The sequence below is a fragment of the Dendrobates tinctorius genome, unplaced genomic scaffold, assembly GCF_039654945.1.
Source record: "Dendrobates tinctorius isolate UK_male_01 unplaced genomic scaffold, ASM3965494v1 ptg000008l, whole genome shotgun sequence".
Taxonomy (NCBI): domain Eukaryota; kingdom Metazoa; phylum Chordata; class Amphibia; order Anura; family Dendrobatidae; genus Dendrobates; species Dendrobates tinctorius.
The window spans coordinates 41,006,548-41,024,841 of NW_027361676.1; the positions used below are offsets into that span (position 1 = coordinate 41,006,548).

The 18,294-nt window shown below is 42.7% G+C and overlaps 1 protein-coding gene across 3 annotated transcripts in view; it reads left to right on the top strand.

The window, feature by feature from the left end:
- The window catches only part of PALLD (palladin, cytoskeletal associated protein), a 260,746-nt gene extending 242,861 nt beyond the window's left edge, over nt 1-17,885 (top strand). For all 3 annotated transcript variants that reach the window (XM_073577130.1, XM_073577139.1, XM_073577147.1), the window contains 6 exons: nt 1,032-1,126; nt 1,957-2,089; nt 9,654-9,861; nt 12,591-12,756; nt 14,394-14,527; nt 15,293-17,885. In XM_073577130.1, coding sequence (XP_073433231.1) covers nt 1,032-1,126; nt 1,957-2,089; nt 9,654-9,861; nt 12,591-12,756; nt 14,394-14,527; nt 15,293-15,456 — 900 coding nt within the window. In that variant the 3' untranslated portion in view covers nt 15,457-17,885. The remainder of the gene's footprint in view (nt 1-1,031; nt 1,127-1,956; nt 2,090-9,653; nt 9,862-12,590; nt 12,757-14,393; nt 14,528-15,292) is intronic.
- The last annotated feature ends 409 nt before the right edge of the window (nt 17,886-18,294 follow it).

An 18,294-nucleotide genomic window follows, 5' to 3' on the forward strand; every position in this document is an offset into this window, starting at 1 on the left:
TCTGCCCTTTATATGGATCATTGCTTGTGTAATACTTGTTTGTCATCTGGTCACATCCTTTAAGTGCTGGCCACACTCTACGGGGGCAAGCGAGCATAGTAATGGTCATGTGTCCCCATGCTGATTGCAGGTGCAGATGTTCGCTGTATGTATATGGAGATGTAATGAGCGACATGCTATCCTGATCAGGGCGCATTATGGGCAGAGGGTCTGCACAAGTAACGGGGCTGTAACTCTGCCTCTTACATAGTAAGCCTATTATATGACGAGGCTGCAGTTTATCCCGGATGTGATTACACTATGCCGGGACCACACGTCATATTCTAGGACATTATGTTCAATCTTCCGTTTACTCTGCAAAAATAATCTGCGGGCCCTTACACACACTACATATATGGAGCATTCACTAAGCTAACCTTCGTGTAATATGCGGCCCATGTGGTACCCCAGTTTATTCATCAGGCCATGTAGCCAGGAGACTATGGGAGTTTTCATAGCAGCCTGACAAGGAGATTCTCCAGCTTCTAAGAATAGTCAAGGATGGTGTTCAATACTTGGCGCGTTGTACACGCAGTCCGATCTGTGGACAGCAGGGTATGGAGAAGGCGATGCCGAGCACGATGATATGTATGTTTGTGGGAAAAGATTCAGTAAAGCTAGTGCTGGTCTTACTAGTGATTGGCACCTATCTCACTGTGGACAGTCATACAGGGGAGACTGTCAGTCACGGAATAGGACCACCCATTGGACTCATATACATAGGACTCCAATGCATAAAATTCAAGTTTTATCCAAGCTTTTCACACAAAAATATATATCAATCTGATCAGTTCCTCCGGCTCTATAATATCCTACGTGCAGATCAGATGTCATTTTCAGCGTGACAGGATCCCTTTTACCCGTTGTCCAGATTTCTCAACTTGTTAAAGGGATATGGTCTAAACTAGGACTGCATTTAAGTTTTACTTTGACTTTTTTCCATAAAGTATTATTTTTGTAGCGTATTATAAATTACTTTCTCCTATTTACAGGGCAGAGTAAGCTGCACAGGGAGGCTGATGGTGCAGGCCGTGAACCAGAGAGGAAGGAGTGCCCGCACACCCACAGCGCAGCCCCACGTTAGAAGGTAGATCTTATGTGAAACCTGTTGCCGCAAATCATAAATATAGACAATACATCTAAATATATATATTTTTTATTTTGTAAATTGCATGTCCATGCCAATGACAAAGCCTTAAACTAGTTCCCCATATACATTAGACCAAAGTCAGCAGAACCCGCCGATATTGGCTGACAATCTAATGTTGGGGGGCCTCCCGACTCTCCCCGGCCGATGATGTTGGAGGAAAGAAGATGTTTGTTGCATTTCAGTGGCTGATCCTTCTCATCTCCTGGACACAGCACTCCAGGAGTCTGGAGATATAGTGGTCGGCCAAACGATCATTCGCCAGGCTACTGTGAATGGGAGAAGAGGTTAGAGCTGTGAGCGGTTCCCAAATATATTGTGCCACTATCAGAAATTATCTATACAAACCCAATAATAGACATGCAAAATCAGTTTTCCCTTGCTGCCCTGCAATTCCAAACCCTTTATCTTCACTTGGCAGAATATGCTAGATGATGTAAAATTAATGATTTTGGCAATTTAATTTGCATCGAATATTAGAATTTTCTCTTAGTATTTACGATCAGATTTTTCCGCGATGTGAACCAGCATCAGACATTTCTCAGGCATGATGTGTAGACGCTGCACGTGGTATAGATCACCAATTATTTATATGGTGTCTTACCACAAGACTTTGAAACAATATCCTGAAATATTTTTATACATACTCAGAGACTTTTGGCCACCTGGCATTTCTGGCTGATTGCATCATTGTCTAGTGACTTGGATTGTAAATGCACATTTCTGTGGAAGGAAACAATTTAAACTTTTTTGTTAATTTTTTCTTTTAGACCCCGGTCTCGGTCAAGAGATAGCGGTGATGAAAACGAACCAATCCAAGAGAGATTTTTCCGTCCTCATTTCTTGCAGGCTCCTGGAGATCTCATTGTCCAAGAAGGAAAGCTTTGTAGGATGGATTGTAAGGTACGGAGTCACTCGCACTACCCTAGTACTGCTGAGCATTCCTATTTACTTCAGTTTTTACTAATATTGTTTTTTATTAATCACATGAGCAGCACAAGATACAGTGCCAGTCAATAGCTTGGACACACCTGATCATGCAATGTGCACGTTGTCGATTCAGACAGAAGGCAGCAAAACCAGGAAGGGACACCTATAGGAAGAAAGAGTAAACAAATGTGTAATACAAACCAGAATGTATGTTAAACGCTAGATTTTTTTCAAATTAGCCCTTTTTTTTTACTCTGACAGTTCTACGCTCATTCGGCATTCTCTCAAGCACCTCCAGGAAGTAGTGACCTGGAATGGCTTTCTGTCAGTCTTGAATGAGTCCCCAGAGGTGCTGAGCACTTGTTGGCTGCTTTGCCTTCACTTTGTGATCCAACTCCTCCAAACCATCTCAATTGGGTTGAGGTCGGGTGATTGTGGAGGTCATGTCATTTGACACAGCTCTCCATCCCCTTCCCTTTTGGTCACATAGCCCTTACATAGGGTAGAGGAGTGTTTTGGTTATAGTACTTTTGCCACACAAATGATGGACCCAGAAAGTTAAAACCAGATGGGTGGCATGTTCTTGCAGAATAGTAGCCACCCATCGATAGCTGTGCTGGGTTACGTGCCTTAAATTTGGTATAAATTACCCACAGTCTCTTCAAATAAATCTGTTTTTTTCTTGTTTGTGGTTTTCAGTAGTGGCTTTTTTGCATCAATTTGAACATCAAGATCTGCCTCTCAGTCTCCTCTCATTTGTTGTTTAGATGTGTCTGTTACTTGATGTCTGTGCATCATTTATGAGTGTTATCTGAAATGCTTTTAGATTTTTTTGTTTTTTGAGGCTGCCAACTCTGTTTCCCTGCAAAAGAGGTCATTCCTGGTCTTCCTTTCATGGGGTGGTTCTCATGAGTGTCAGTTTCATCATAGCAATTGATGATTTTCATGGCTGCACCTAAGGATACCTTCTAGAGTCTAGCAATTTTCAGAACTGACTGACTTTCATGTCTGAAAGTAATGATGTACTGTTGTTTCTCTTTACTTTGGATTTTGCCATATTCTGGCTTAGAACATTTGTGGAGTAGAGCTCAGCACAGTCTTTTACTTTAAAAAACAAAGACAGAAACAATGATTGATTATTATTAATAGGTTTTTATTATTAGTTAGGACTATCCCATTTAGGGTCACTGTGAAGTGGTGGTATGGCTTTATTTTTTTTATCAAAAAACATGTTAAATAAGTACCCTATATTATTGCCATGCACAGTGCTATTTATTTATTGCAGGGTATTCAATCATTATGTTTCTGTATTTGTTTTTTTTTTTTTTCTGTTCAGTGGCCAGTGTGAACATGCGCTTACATGTTGCATGCCCACCATCTTATATCCTGGTTCATACATTTGGTTTTTTTTACTGTGTTCAACAACTGTATCAACTTTACTTCTGCAAATCACACCTGAATATCACAAACACTTTCTGAAGGCTGGCGATTCCATAAATGAACTTTTCATGAGAAATGCCTGTTTAGTGGAAGCCATTTCAGGTTACCACTTAATGGAACCGCTTGAAAACTACCAAGGGAGTGTAAAGCTGTCATCAGTTAAAGGGGTTACTCTGAGGAATCTAACGTTTATATCACATATTCTGGTTTTATAAGTGTTTCTTTACTCCTTGGTTGCATGTGTGTTCCTTCATGGTGCACATTCCACTAAGAATAAGAAAAAACATTGTCTGAGCAGGGTGTGTCAAAACCTTTGAATGGTACTGCATATGACCACTGTAACATCTCCAGGACCCTCAAGTATTAATGCACATTTATGGCATTACAGGTGTCCCATAGGGGTTGTCTCATGAAGACAACCTGTTTATGCTCTCTGTTTGAGGATACAAAAGATCCTAATGGGGTGTCATACCCTACAGACCTCCACTATGGGCTCTGTAGGACTAGCTCATATTCTGGTGGTCTATTTGTAATGCAAGGACAGCCATTAATCTAATGATTGCCCTATAATACTTCATGGCTGTCGGCAGCTTTCTTCAACACAACGAGCCTTTTACCAACCCTTTTAAAAACTATTTGTCCTGTGGTCATGTATTCCAGGGTCAGCCATTATTATACCTGTACACCCTTCAGCGTATTATGTACCAGCTTTCCATTCTCTACCTGAGCTGAAGCGATGAGACTTCATGTGTTTCCCACCTGCAGTGCGCACAGTGACCCTTGCTTTCCGGCAAACTAAACCAGTGCCAATTGCACATGTCGTCAGATGGTTCAGAGCAGATCATACCATGTAGGAGGACGTTAGAAAGCTAAGCATCGGGGAATGCAATTTAGAGATTATTGGCACATGTGTAGTGGAGTAATGCTTCAAAGAAACAATTGTTCACGTCTCTTCCTGCCTCTCAGAACCTTCCCATGGGAAAGGAAACTTGAGAAAAGTCTGTGATACTCCTAGCCACCGATCAAGTAATAGATCTAGACTGTGCGGAGGACAAATTAGCCGGCATTGTACTTTTGTCACTTAATAAAGTTGCTTAAACTTGTCCAGTTATTTCTGGGCTATATTTCACCCTCCGTAGGCGGCATGGGATTGTAATTGCTTCTATAGAGAAAGTACAGGTGGGCTGTGACCTGTCAGTGCGGCTCCAGCTCGCATACAATGCACGCTAATCCCATAGAAGCCTGGGGGAGCCGTGAAGAAGTCACCCGGACACATGTAATTATGTATAAGTGTCTCTGCCACAGTTCTCAATCTTCCTTATGGTTTTCAAATTCTTTAAGTAGTAAGAGGGGACATGCCCAAATCTTTTTATTGGTCATTTGTGGGCGTTCTTCAGATTTGGCATTAAAAGAAAATCTCTAATGACAAAAAACTGATTACACAACATAACAATGTAGTCAATTCTACAAGATTTATCAGAATCCTTTATTACATATGTTATATGTTTTCAATGCCTCTATGTGGGAACAGATGGTCTTCAGGAGATGAGGACTTTCTGTGAATTAGTCATTATTATCTTTTTATATTTTTGCATAAACCACTTGGTGCTCGCTCCTTCCCACTCTGACATAGGGCGTGCCCACAAACCACTCAAGGCAGTGATGGTGCAGACACAGGAGCAATGCCATCACTTGCTGGTGTAAGCTGTGTTATACAGCCACCACCCTCCCTTCCTAATTGGAGATTACTGTAATTCTGGATGTGTAACACCTTTAAATGGAATCACCATGTTTTTACAATGTAATCTCAGAGCACCATGATGTAGGGGGCAGAGACCCTGATTCCAGCCATGTGTCACTGTGTTTTGTTGTTTCAATACATTCTGTACTTTATCAGTACTACATTACTTGCTGCCTCATGCCGCCTAGTCAACTGCCTTCTGTAACCCCGCTGATTGGCAGCTTTCTATCAATATACAAGTTATACAGGCTTCAACATTCTGAGCTCTGCTAGATGTGCGGCAGAGAAAACTGTGATTCTATAACAACTTCTGCACCCAGTAAACGAAGTGAGACATCCCTGGAATCAGGCTCTCTGTCCCTACATTTTTGCTGCTGTCAGATTACGTTGCAAAAACCTACTGACAAATTCCCTTTAATGCCAAAGTCAATAACATCTGGAAAACCTTAGTAGTTTTATAGAGGAAGCAGCCTCCCTATGCACTGTACCCTATGAAACGATTGCTTTGTGCAGATGGTTTGCCATAAGAGTTGGAGGCCTATCCAAGGCCCCTGTACGTGATGCACTAGCAGGGTTTAAGGAGCTGTCTAGCAGTGTTACACGGACAGCCATCATACAAGGGCAGATTTGCTGTTTTTTGTTCATCTTGTCTCTCAGATAAGAATTAAAAATACTGTAAAAGTTACCCCACAATGCTACCAGTGAACACTACCAGTCCTTGCGCAATGAGCAAGCCATCATAAATCTTCAGCAACAAATTACTAAATATTTTTAGAAAAGTATTTTATTGTGAATAGTAAATAAACATAGCACAAGTGTATAAATGTTATCACTTAATCCTAACAGCCAGCAGAATAAAGATAACATGCCATTATTACTACGCCGTCAATGTCATAACAACTTTAAAAACATGGGCAGAATTGCAGCATTTTTCCAGTGTACCTCCCAAAAATAAGTGTTGTTTAGTATATGCACCCCAAAATGGTGCCAGTAACAACTAAAACTCGGCTTGCCAAAAAATGCCAATCCCCACACATACATCCATGGAAAATTAAGTTATGACTTTTGGAATGAAGACCTAAAAAAAAATAATAAAAAAAATCCACCCTTTATGCCTTAACAACATCACCTTCTTCCTAAATACAGGGAGCCCAGGGTCTGTCCTCTGTATTGGGATTTAAGGAGTAGCGTGTCCAATAATAATCCCTCCATATGAGACAGTCAGTAATAACTGCTTTCACATCAATCTGGGGCAGGCGTGCGCTGTGGCACTTGATGGACATCTGGTAATCTGACAGCTTAATGAATGACAGATCCGTGGCTAGTTCTTTAACACATGGCAGCAATCAGATTTTGACCTCCTGTGCTTCACTGACATCTCGTGCCGTATGGGATGTTTATGATATCTGTCTGTCCAAAGAGCTTGAGGGTAACTATAAAAATAAATCATATTTCTGTATATTTATAGTGCATGTACATGAGGCTTCATACACAATGTAGCAGCTGCAGCAATGTAGCCAGAGCTAATATCATTGTCTGAGATACTATTATAAATGTAGCCTATGCTCCCGACCTTCATATACGTGCACACTGGACCAAACCATTAGCCTGTGAGGAGGGGGGAACAAATACAATAAGATCAGGGCAGAAGGTGTGTACTACTGCTGGCCTAAAGGTGACCATGCCCGCTCAGGATAGAAGGTGTGTACTACTGCTGGCCTAAAGGTGACCATGCCCACTCAGGACAGAAGGTGTGTACTACTTTCTGGCCTAAAGGTGACCATGCCCACTCAGGATAGAAGGTGTGTACTACTGCTGGCCTAAAGGTGACCATGCATGCTCAGGACAGAAGGTGTGTACTACTGCTGGTCTAAAGGTGACCATGCCCGCTCAGGATAGAAGGTGTGTACTACTGCTGGCCTAAAGGTGACCATGCCCACTCAGGACAGAAGGTGTGTACTACTTTCTGGCCTAAAAGTGACCATGCACGCTCAGGACAGAAGGTGTGTACTAATGCTGGTCTAAAGGTGACCATGCCCGCTCAGGATAGAAGGTTTGTACTACTGCTGGCCTAAAGGTGACCATGCACGCTCAGGACAGAAGGTGTGTACTACTTTCTGGCCTAAAGGTGACCATGCCCGCTCAGGACAGAAGGTGTGTACTACTGCTGGCCTAAAGATGACCATGCACGCTCAGGACAGAAGGTGTGTACTACTGCTGGCCTAAAGGTGACCATGCACGCTCAGGACAGAAGGTGTGTACTACTGCTGGTCTAAAGGTGACCATGCCCGCTCAGGATAGGTTTGTACTACTGCTGGCCTAAAGGTGACCATGCACGCTCAGGACAGAAGGTGTGTACTACTTTCTGGCCTAAAGGTGACCATGCCCGCTCAGGACAGAAGGTGTGTACTACTGCTGGCCTAAAGATGCCCATGCACGCTCAGGACAGAAGGTGTGTACTACTGCTGGCCTAAAGGTGACCATGCACGCTCAGGACAGAAGGTGTGTACTACTGCTGGCCTAAAGGTGACCATGCACGCTCAGGACAGAAGGTGTGTACTACTCCTGGCCTAAAGGTGACCATGCACGCTCAGGACAGAAGGTGTGTACTACTCCTGGCCTAAAGGTGACCATGCACGCTCAGGACAGAAGGTGTGTACTACTGCTGGCCTAAAGATGCCCATGCACGCTCAGGACAGAAGGTGTGTACTACTGCTGGCCTAAAGGTGACCATGCATGCTCAGGACAGAAGGTGTGTACTACTTGCTGGCCTAAAGGTGACCATGCACACTCAATGGACTACGCCTCCCAACTTCTCCATGCACATGCATGGACAAGAGTTCATCAGGTCTCAGTAATAAAAGAGGAATAAAGCCTCCCAAACATGTTACATGGCCGTCAGCCAAACAATGGTTCAGCCAATCGGCTGGCAGCTATTTTCCCAACTATACCATACACAGTTGGGCACTGCTATGCTCTATGAGAGAGCCGCTGCCGACATCTGTCAGCGGCTTATCTCCTAGAAAACAAATTGACTGACAGTCCAAAATGGGAAATACCAGATAGTTCTCTCCCCTGAAATCATGTCAGAGGCCCCAATACACATTAGACTGTTGATCAAACCCATCGGTAGATGGGGGGCTTAGGGCACTGGCTGACACTTCTGGTGGCAACTTACCCCCTTGTGAACAAAGGATTGAACATGTTCATATTCATCACGCCAACCCTACTCACCAGGTGTACCCATTAGCTGGATGGCCGCTAGCCGTGAAGTCGTCGGGGGTCAGCTAATGTTCGTTTAGTCAGGGTATAGGCCCTGCTTTTACATGAGTGCAGAGAGATCCAGTACTATAAAGCCACTTTCTGGACAGCACTTCGTGTTTCGTTACTCTTCCTGTGAGGGAGCAGTAGACGTCTGAAAAGTACTGACACTTGTGAGCAGCAGAAACAGATCTAAAAAAGACAGCTCCAGACAAGTTATCTCAGTTTTCAGCCTTTTCACCTGGTCAGACTGTGATATTTGGCTATTCCTCTGTGTTTGGGGACAGAGGACACATGGTTAGAGAGAACCTGTCAGCTGATTCAATCTGCCCAAACCACAAACAGCATGAATTGGAGCCTGGCTGCTCCATTGCTGCCAGATATATTTTTTCTCTGGCATTTCATACAAAATATAGCTTGAATATCTGGTCAGCGACTGTAGGGAAAGATGAGACTAGTCATGATCTGCCCCCTGCCAGCTTTTTCCAGCACCTCTCCATGTGATTGGCTGTAAGAAGCTGGACTAGTCTCATCTCAAGCTATGGTTGCAAGCTTGATCTTCTAACTATATTTTCAGAGAAAAATATTCCTGGCTGCAATGGTGCATCCAGGCTCTGATTCATGTTGCCTGTGATATATAAATCAAGTGACTTGTTCCCTTGAATATAAATAAAAGGCGGTCGACACAAGGAGGAATCTTCTTGCCGAGCAGAACAGTTTGCAGTTTTCTGGGTGGGAGGGCAGGTAGAGAGTGACAGACCCAAATTAGTGTACATGACTTCCTTTTCCTTGTGTCATACTCTAATAAAAGAGATTGGTAAAGTTATATGACTTCAATTGGCACGTGATCTCTGTTTTGGCTGTGAAGTAATAGGTGCCTACGGGTGAAACAATACGTGTTCTGGGGGTCCAAATTAATATATTTTTGTGACCCAGTGCTCTCCTATCACCCTGTGAAGAGTTTTCTCATTTTCAGTACAGACCTTGCTTTGATGTGACGATACATTACATATTATGTGATACTACTATTCTGATAACTTATTTCCATAAACCGTTCAATGATCTGTAACATTATGTGTATTCTGCATAACACAGGTGAGTGGCCTACCTACTCCAGACCTGAGTTGGCAACTGAATGGAAGGCCTGTCCGCCCGGACAACTCTCACAAGATGTTGGTGCGTGAGAATGGCGTGCACTCCCTGATCATTGAGCCAGTGACTACAAGAGATGCAGGCATATATACTTGTGTGGCCTCTAATCGTGCTGGCCAGAATTCCTTCAGCTTGGAGCTCATAGTTGCTGGTAAGTCCAGTATCTCCTAAAGCTTTAGGCCTTGTCAGTAATTGTGTAGTACAAGGAGTTGTCCTTGTTGGCATTTTCTAGTAAGGGAAGGGTGACTCCACCATTTTCTCCACATCCAAGTAAAACGATCCAATTATCCTAATCAGAGTGGCATAAGTTTTTCTCTGACATGGAGAGAAAAATGAAGAAGTTCTCCATTTTGTCATTTGGGTACAGTTCAATTTTTTTCAAGCATCCGTAGACTTCCATTGCCAGTTATATCAAAATCGGACGTGTCTCTATTTTTTTATGCCAACCACTCGATCCCAGGAAAGAATCAGACGTGTGCACAGCCCCAGAGATTATCATATGTACGAACACTATGTGTGAAAACCATGGATGGCACTCGTCCGAGAATATCTGCCGTCTGCACGTCCTCAGTCAGGAAATCTGCTGAAGCTTTGGGGTTACGTTTGGCATCAGATCTAAAACACGCACTTAAGATTTTATAGTTTTCACCAAAGATATTGTCCAGATTTCTGTCACATTATGTGGCACCAATTAATAGTGTAATGTACCTTTCTTACTATGTCATGGGTAAAAAAAAGCCCAAAGGTTATTTGCTTCAGGAATAGAAATGGCCTCATTACCCGAGGCCATGCCAGCAATAAATCCAGAGTCATTGTGTGGAGGGCGGGTGTCCGTGCGAGTCTGTGTCCGTGTTCACACTGTTACCATAGTGAGCATGGCCTGGAGCAGGGCTGTTTTCTATCTTCTAGGCCGTGGTAGAGATCGGGGAGTCCCCGTTAGTTTTTTTTGGCATGCTCTATAGAATTCACAGCTATTTTAGTGCTTTAGGTATGAGACTCAAAGTTACATGAAAAATGCAGCCGGATGTAGGAGGACGGGTCTCTGTAGAGCGCTCCTCGTGCAGGGCTGCACCTCAGGACCTTTTTTGGCTTTGTAAACTCCATATACACTCTGGAAAATATTGCACTCCATCTTGCTGTTATGTGTTTGCAGTAGTCCTTGGCACAGCGTCCGGTTGTTTAGAATATTTCTTTGTAAGGTTTAGTATTTTCAATGTGTTGAATCCGAACAGAGAATTAATGGATTTGTCTCTGGAAAATATTGCAGAAGCGTAATCTACCTATGGCTCCATTCACATTACATCAGTGGCCTTCACTTAGCTTGGAATTCTTAAAATAGGAAATAGTATTTGTTCTAATTTTTTTTACATTTTTGATAAACATGGATGCCACACAGATGATATACAGATAGAATACGGATGGCAATACCAATGACAAGCTTTCTCAATAGTCCATTTTTTCTGAATAAGAAACAGACAACTTTTCATAGGCTCAGCAACATAAAAGACATTATCAGATACTCTGCAGACCGAATACAAGCTCCATATACACAGAAGTCTGCATGGCATTACAATGCATAATAATGACCATTACCCATACCTCTACCCTTATAAATTACACAATAATTACACAAACACACGTTGACTTGATGGAAAAAACGTTTTTGGCCACGGTCTTTAATAACCAGCTGTTTAATACATGGATAACCAAACACAACTTTATGTTATAAAGTAATTACAGCCAACCGCAGCTTTGCCAAAGCTGAAGCCCATCTACCTTTTTTAATACCTGCTGTAACCCCATAGGCCGTGACAGTTTCCTGAATAGGGTGGATAGCACTATCTCCACGATCCTCGGCACTACCAGCCTCTTTCATCCCCACATCTCTTTATTTGCAAATACACATGCCCTATCAGCAAGTGTAGCAGGGGGAAAAATGCAATCATCCTCTGTGAAACACCGCCGAATGACTGAATACTCTAGCCAATCCTATGGAGGAAAAGTGGGAAAACTTTGGGAAACCTATTCTGCCATTTAACCCCTTAGGAAAGGGGCACATGCATGTTAATGCCTTGTATTCCCCTTTTAAAGGTCTGGGTCTGCCATTCTGTTACTGGATGTGTGGTGATGTTAATTTATTCCTCTCAATAATAGGGACTTGGGGGAGATTCATCAAAACTTTTTTCAGATTTTTTTTTTTAGTGAAAAAAGTTTTTAAAAGTCACATTTTTTGTGCAAAGGCAAGATTGTGTAAAATAATGCAACTTTTGACCTTTTGACATCTATAGTCCCTCCCCATCTTTGATTAAGTGGCCAGAACTTGGGAGGGATGGGGCATGGCGACCCCAACAGGAGTAAGATAAATGGCGAGGTGCTGCCTTGTCTGTTTCATTAGAGGGGTTGCCTGTTCTAAAACGACAGGTCTGCAGTCATTCTATGTAACTGCAGACTTATGAATCCTCACATGGCTGCAAGTCTGCACTATGCATATTCCCATCCAGAATCCGACTAGACCATTTCTGGCATCGTGTAATACACTTGCATTTAGCAAATTGCATTCTCGCATTCCAGCAAATTCATCAAAATTGACGCCACTTTCCTGGTGTAAATTCTATCATGGATGTACTCCAGTCCCTGACTGATGCATCTAATCCATTTAGAGGGAATTAGAGGCATCTTATTCCAGTACTGCCTTCATTAAGATTGGTGTGCAAAAACGTCAGTCTTAATGAGCCGGCTCTATTCTATAGCAAGAGAACAATTTTGCACCTGAAAAAATTGCAAATTGGATCATTTATCAAATAAACCTGGATGTGACACACCTGTCATACAAGTATATATTTGGATTTATAATAACTGTGTATATTTTGCCTCCAACAGCGCGTGATGCCCACAAACCACCGGTGTTCATAGAAAAGCTCCAAAACACAGGTGTGGCTGAAGGGTACCCAGTGAGACTAGAGTGCCGAGTGTCTGGAATGCCCCCACCACAAATATTCTGGAAGAAAGAAAATGATTCCCTGACGTACAACACGGATCGAGTCAGGTTGTTATAGCTGTAATAAATAGCTCATCAGCAGAGTTACTGTATATTACACCCAACGATCAGATATTGATTACCTATTGTGAGTCTAACACAACCCCTATAAGGACCCTGTGGGTAACTAGAACGCACAGGCAATATTTATAGTTACATTCATAAGTCGCAAATGTGTTGTAGAAATGTATGTGACAGCCCCAGTCACCTAAACTTATCGCGTAGAAATCCATGCACATGCTACAGAAACACTCATACTTGCATGTATGGAATAGATTGTTCAGTCTCAGTCATTGTGTGTGAACCTTCTATAATCATTACAGGGTAAAGTAATGGAAATCATATTAGTAAAGCATGCTCTGGCAATAAGATGAGAATCTAGTAGTATGTGAATTCATATCGATGCAACTCCTACCAAATTTTCAATGAAGTGTCTGTGATCAGTTGTCAGAGAACAATATCTAACACTTATGCAATGTATTTTATATTAGCAAAATATGCTTTGTTGTAAAGCGTCTACCTCATTGTAACATCAGAGAGCTATGAAGTTATCCTGGTGATCCAGTCTTAATATAGCAAGTATTAAGGAGAATCATTATTTGTGTATTTAAAGGGAATCTGTCAGTAGGATCAACCCTCCCAATCCATCTATATGGACATATAGGTCATAAGAAGCTGAATAAAATGCATTGATATCTGCAATCCAATGTCTTATTCCAGAGACATTTCCTGTAAATGAGCAGTTCTGGACTATGGGCCGGACACTGATCTGTATAGCAATCTGCCTCAACAGATTAGTTTTAATAAAAGGGGCTATTACCAGTGTGATGTGTAATGGCCACTCTCTGCCCTCCTGTTCTCACTGCAAAGCTGTGTGCGATTATACCTGACACATCTGCAGCTTCCTCTCAGCTTCCAGTTCACAGGCAGACAGTGCTGTAATACAGCAGAGCTATGAGAGCTGCAGCAAATGTGTTTGTAAGGAGACAAGGTTCAGTTCTCCAGTTCTCTGTGTTCGTTACATGTCTCACACTGGTAAGACCCATATTATTAAAAATAATCTCTGTAGCAAGATTCTCATGCAGATCAGTGTCCGGCCCATAGCCGGGAACAGCTAATTTATGTAGAAGAAAAAGTGGATTTATCCAGAATAAGACATCGGATCACAGATATCAAGGTATCATTTATTCATCTTCCTATGAGCTACATGCCCATATACATGAATTGCGAGGGTGGATCCTACTGGCAGATTCACTTTTAAAGGGCTGTAACACGCAAATTTCTTACCAAAAATCTGCAGCAATTTACACTAAAGTAGAAGTAAATGGAGTTTTCAAAATCGCATTCACACGTTGAGAAAAAATTTAAAACATTGTCCGGATTTCATATCTGCATCATTCTCATGTGGATTTTCGTTGCGAATTAGGTAAAACTACTATTCAAAATTAGGTAAAACTACTATTCAATGCTTTGTAATAGAGTAGGGTAGAAATTGCAGGCTCAGATTTGTGATCAAATCCACATGGAAATTCTCCACTTGAAAGACTGGACAGAAGTAACCCATTACAGTCATGTACCTGGGTTCCTAAATGCAGGCTGGATCATAGTGACATATCAGAAAATAATTGTGGTTTTTCTTTTCCCAGCATGCATCAAGATAACTATGGGTACCTCTGCCTACTAATTCAAGGAACCACCAAAGAGGATGCTGGATGGTACACTGTATCAGCGAAGAACGAGGCTGGCATTGTATCTTGTACTGCGAGGCTTGATGTACACAGTAAGTATCATGTCATACCTTCTGAGCTATTGACGTCTGACATTTTCCAGAATGCAGTGTCCTTTAAGGGTCCCATTTCACTTAGCGACCCACCAGCGATCCCGAGAACGATGCGACCTGTAGGGATCGCTGGTGCGTCACTAAATGATCGCTAGTAAGCTGCCAAACAGGCAGATCTCTTTAGCGACGCAGCAACGATTCAGCGATCAAACACAGCGATGCGCGCTGGCCAGCGGGACGCCAGCGACGGAAAAATAGCCAAGGACATTCCTGCACGATCAGCGATATACAGCAGGGGGGCCGATCGCTGCTGCGTGTCACATGTAGCGAGATCGCTGTTGCGTCACAAAATCGATGACGCATTAGCGATCTCGCCATGTGAGACTGGGCCTTAACTGTTTGCTCTACAAATAGTAATCTGAACTGTGCAAGCGTCACTATAATAATAAATTCAGATAGAGAGACTGATATGCGCCCTAGAAAAGTGCTAAAACCGGTTCCAACAAATCAAAAACAATTCACTTGTTTTTTTAAAATTGAATTTTAATTGGGCTGCACATAATAAAGCTATGTTCACATATGCCGGATCTGCAGAGGATTTTACAACTGCATTTGTGGGCAGAAAATCAGCAGCATATTACAGCAGTATTGATTATATTGTAACAAATCCCGTCAAACAATTAGGCAGGTGGCTGCACTATCATCATCAGTACTGTACACCTGCGATATGTGCCACTTACTCTCCTGCTCCATGTGTCTCCACAGCTCAGTGGCAACAATCACAGACTCCCAAAACGAGGAAAGTCCGTCCATCCGCTAGTCGATATGCAGCACTTTCTGACCAAGGGCTGGACATCAAAGCTGCTTTCATGCCAGAAGCAAACCCAGTGCACCTGCAGCCAGCACTGGTGGAGAGCGAAGACCTGTAGGTGGAACATGTGGGAACTTTTTGTAGCAGCCACAAGAGGAAGCCATTGGGAGCTACAGCTGTCACGTGGCAGCAGTCTCGCATCATGTAACAAGTCAGACACGCCTGCCTTCAGCTAACCTGATAAAGACATGTTAAACTGCATATTAACCATATATGTAAGCAGTCTTGAGCATAGGATAGCAGGGATGATAAACCTTATGTATTTATGCACATAAGCATCACTCACTCTTCTGCTCTATGAAATGATCTCTTGTTATTCTGCTTGTTTGTGCCTTATGTCTGAGAAGACAGTGGTGTAGGACGATAGTGTGCCATGTTTTATGTTGGAGTGCCACAGACACCCACAGTATGTTTGTCAATTGCAAAAAAGGCCGTCAAGGTAATGCTATATTGCTTCAAGAGTGTCAAAATGCTTCTATGTGTACCATTGTAGCTATTACTATTATTAACATTGGACATCGGGAGATAATCATGTCCTGAGGATTCACGAAAGCGAGGATGACTGCGGACGTAGCTGGCTATGGACTTGGAGCAGAACATAAAACGTATCACACTCATCTGTGCTTCTCTGCTTGCACACCCTCAGTGCAATCCACCAATTATTGGCCCCTATTGTAATGTACTTCTTAATAGCCATTATCATAGCGTTCAGATACAACCCGCTACATTTTCCCACACAAGACATGCTGTAAATGATCTGTAAGACAATGCCCTCTAGAAGAATAACATTCATGAGTGGTCGGGCTGTCCTGGAGAGAGGTGGCCTTCAGATTATGAGGTCAGCAGTGTGGTCAGTGATTTGTATTCCAGTTAGAGTGCACTCTGTGTAAGCAAGCAGAGCATTTGAAAAGCATGTAGTCGATGATTAATGAAGGTGAAAATGACAAGTTGGGGAGTGTTATCAGGGAATGCTGGTTAACGAGCACAAGTCTGGTGTGTCCTTCAGAGCAAACCAGCTGCCGATATCAGAAGCATGAAAACCAGGATAGACTGCCGTCGTATGGAAAATGAGAGACTGTAGATGGAGGGCTACATTTCAGACCAGAGATTGTGTGAAGACATTTCAGCCATGCCAATAAAGTGGCCCCAACAGGAAAATTAATATTGTACAGCTATATAAACTGGGCACAGGCCAGAACGTGGCCGTTTCACCACCAGACCTCTTAATGAAACCTGGAGCAAACTGATAGGGCTTTCTTGTTGTAGTGAACACCAAAGGCTTAATATGGCAGCAGGAGTGAACAGGGGAGAAGTCGGCCAGCGAGTTTACAGTGAGTGAGCCGAGATTACAGCCATCTGCTGGTTAGCTACCTCTCAGTATTCACACCGCACTGCCCGTTTATATGATGAACGCCTGCCCGTTACTCTCGGACTGTGGAAAATTGTGCCAAGTTAAGGCCATGCTCCTCGTATCTGCCCTGCTGAGATTCAGGCATATTTCCGTAATATCTGACTAATGGGAAATTTTATGGCAGCGTGCCCTCCGCAGGATGTCAGTGACTTCATCGATGGTAATGAAAGGATGGAGAAATCCAGGGCTATGTTACTATGAAGAAAGGACATCCGTAAGCATTTTCTGACATGTAATTAACATCACAATGTGAACCACAGAGTGAAAATGAAGAAATCCATCAGATCCCTGAGAACATCAGTGACCAGTATTGGGGGGTAAATGTTGTTCCTTTAGCAATATATATTGTAATATCACCTTCATTTCACCAGCAAACAAACTGCCCGTTCATATTAATGGTACAAGAGGGAAAAGCAAGAACCCACTGTACCACATAAGAAGCACACATATCATTATGTATCTCAGCTATACTCCACATGTATCCTTTTACACACATATATAACTCACACTATTATTACTGTAGGGGCGTTAGTGGCTTTTTATACAGATCTTTAGGGGATTTTATTTTCTTCCTTTCTCTCGTGTAGTGTGACAGCACTGTACAGTATTGGTGCTGTTTTAATAGGCTTTATTTAATATGCACCATACATATGCCCATGTCTTCCAAGGCGTGCACTTGCAGAACCAATGGACACCAATACTGTTATCACACAGTTGAGGAAGACCAGGGCAAAATGAACCGCCCTGATGCACGCCGCCCACCAGTTACGTCAGCACATGCCAATGACACGGGTTACATTGCATTCATAAAAAGACTACATTTTTTTTGTACCACCTGCCAGACACCTCTTTTAATGTGACTTGTTCTTTAGGGTTCACTTGTGTTGTTATGCCTCCACCATGTATCTGTATTTATAGAGAATGCCTCCATCGGTGTGTATGGGCCATGTTATGAGCCGAGACAATTTGAAGTTTAGCAACGTCTGTTTAATAACAAGATCAAATGTACTTTTGTGGGGTAAGGTTTTTATGATAATTGCTATGCAAGGATTTCAATAAAGATTGTTTCTTCAGAACATCCTGCTGAGGTTATTTTTGCACCGCTTTCCATGTGATTGAGAACATCAGGTGCAGATGACAGACGCCGGCTCTTCTTACTATTATTGCCTTCTCCGAATCTGGTATTTTAGGTGCCAACATCAGCAGCTATTCCTGCAGGGCAGTAAAGCAGTTTTCCATTTACAATAGCTGCTCCCGGAGACTTGGTCACAGACTGACGTCCATGTATTAAGAGTACACAGGAAATCCAAGTGTAAACGCATTCCTCCCGGATAGAAGACATTGCCTCCAAACTTATTTTACCTTTGCTAGCTCTCATCACAAGCCCCAAAACCATTCCCTCATAAAGCTCCAGTTGAATTAGGCACAGAAATCCAACCAGACACGCTCTGGACACAAATAGGCCATACGATGGGCCTATATTTT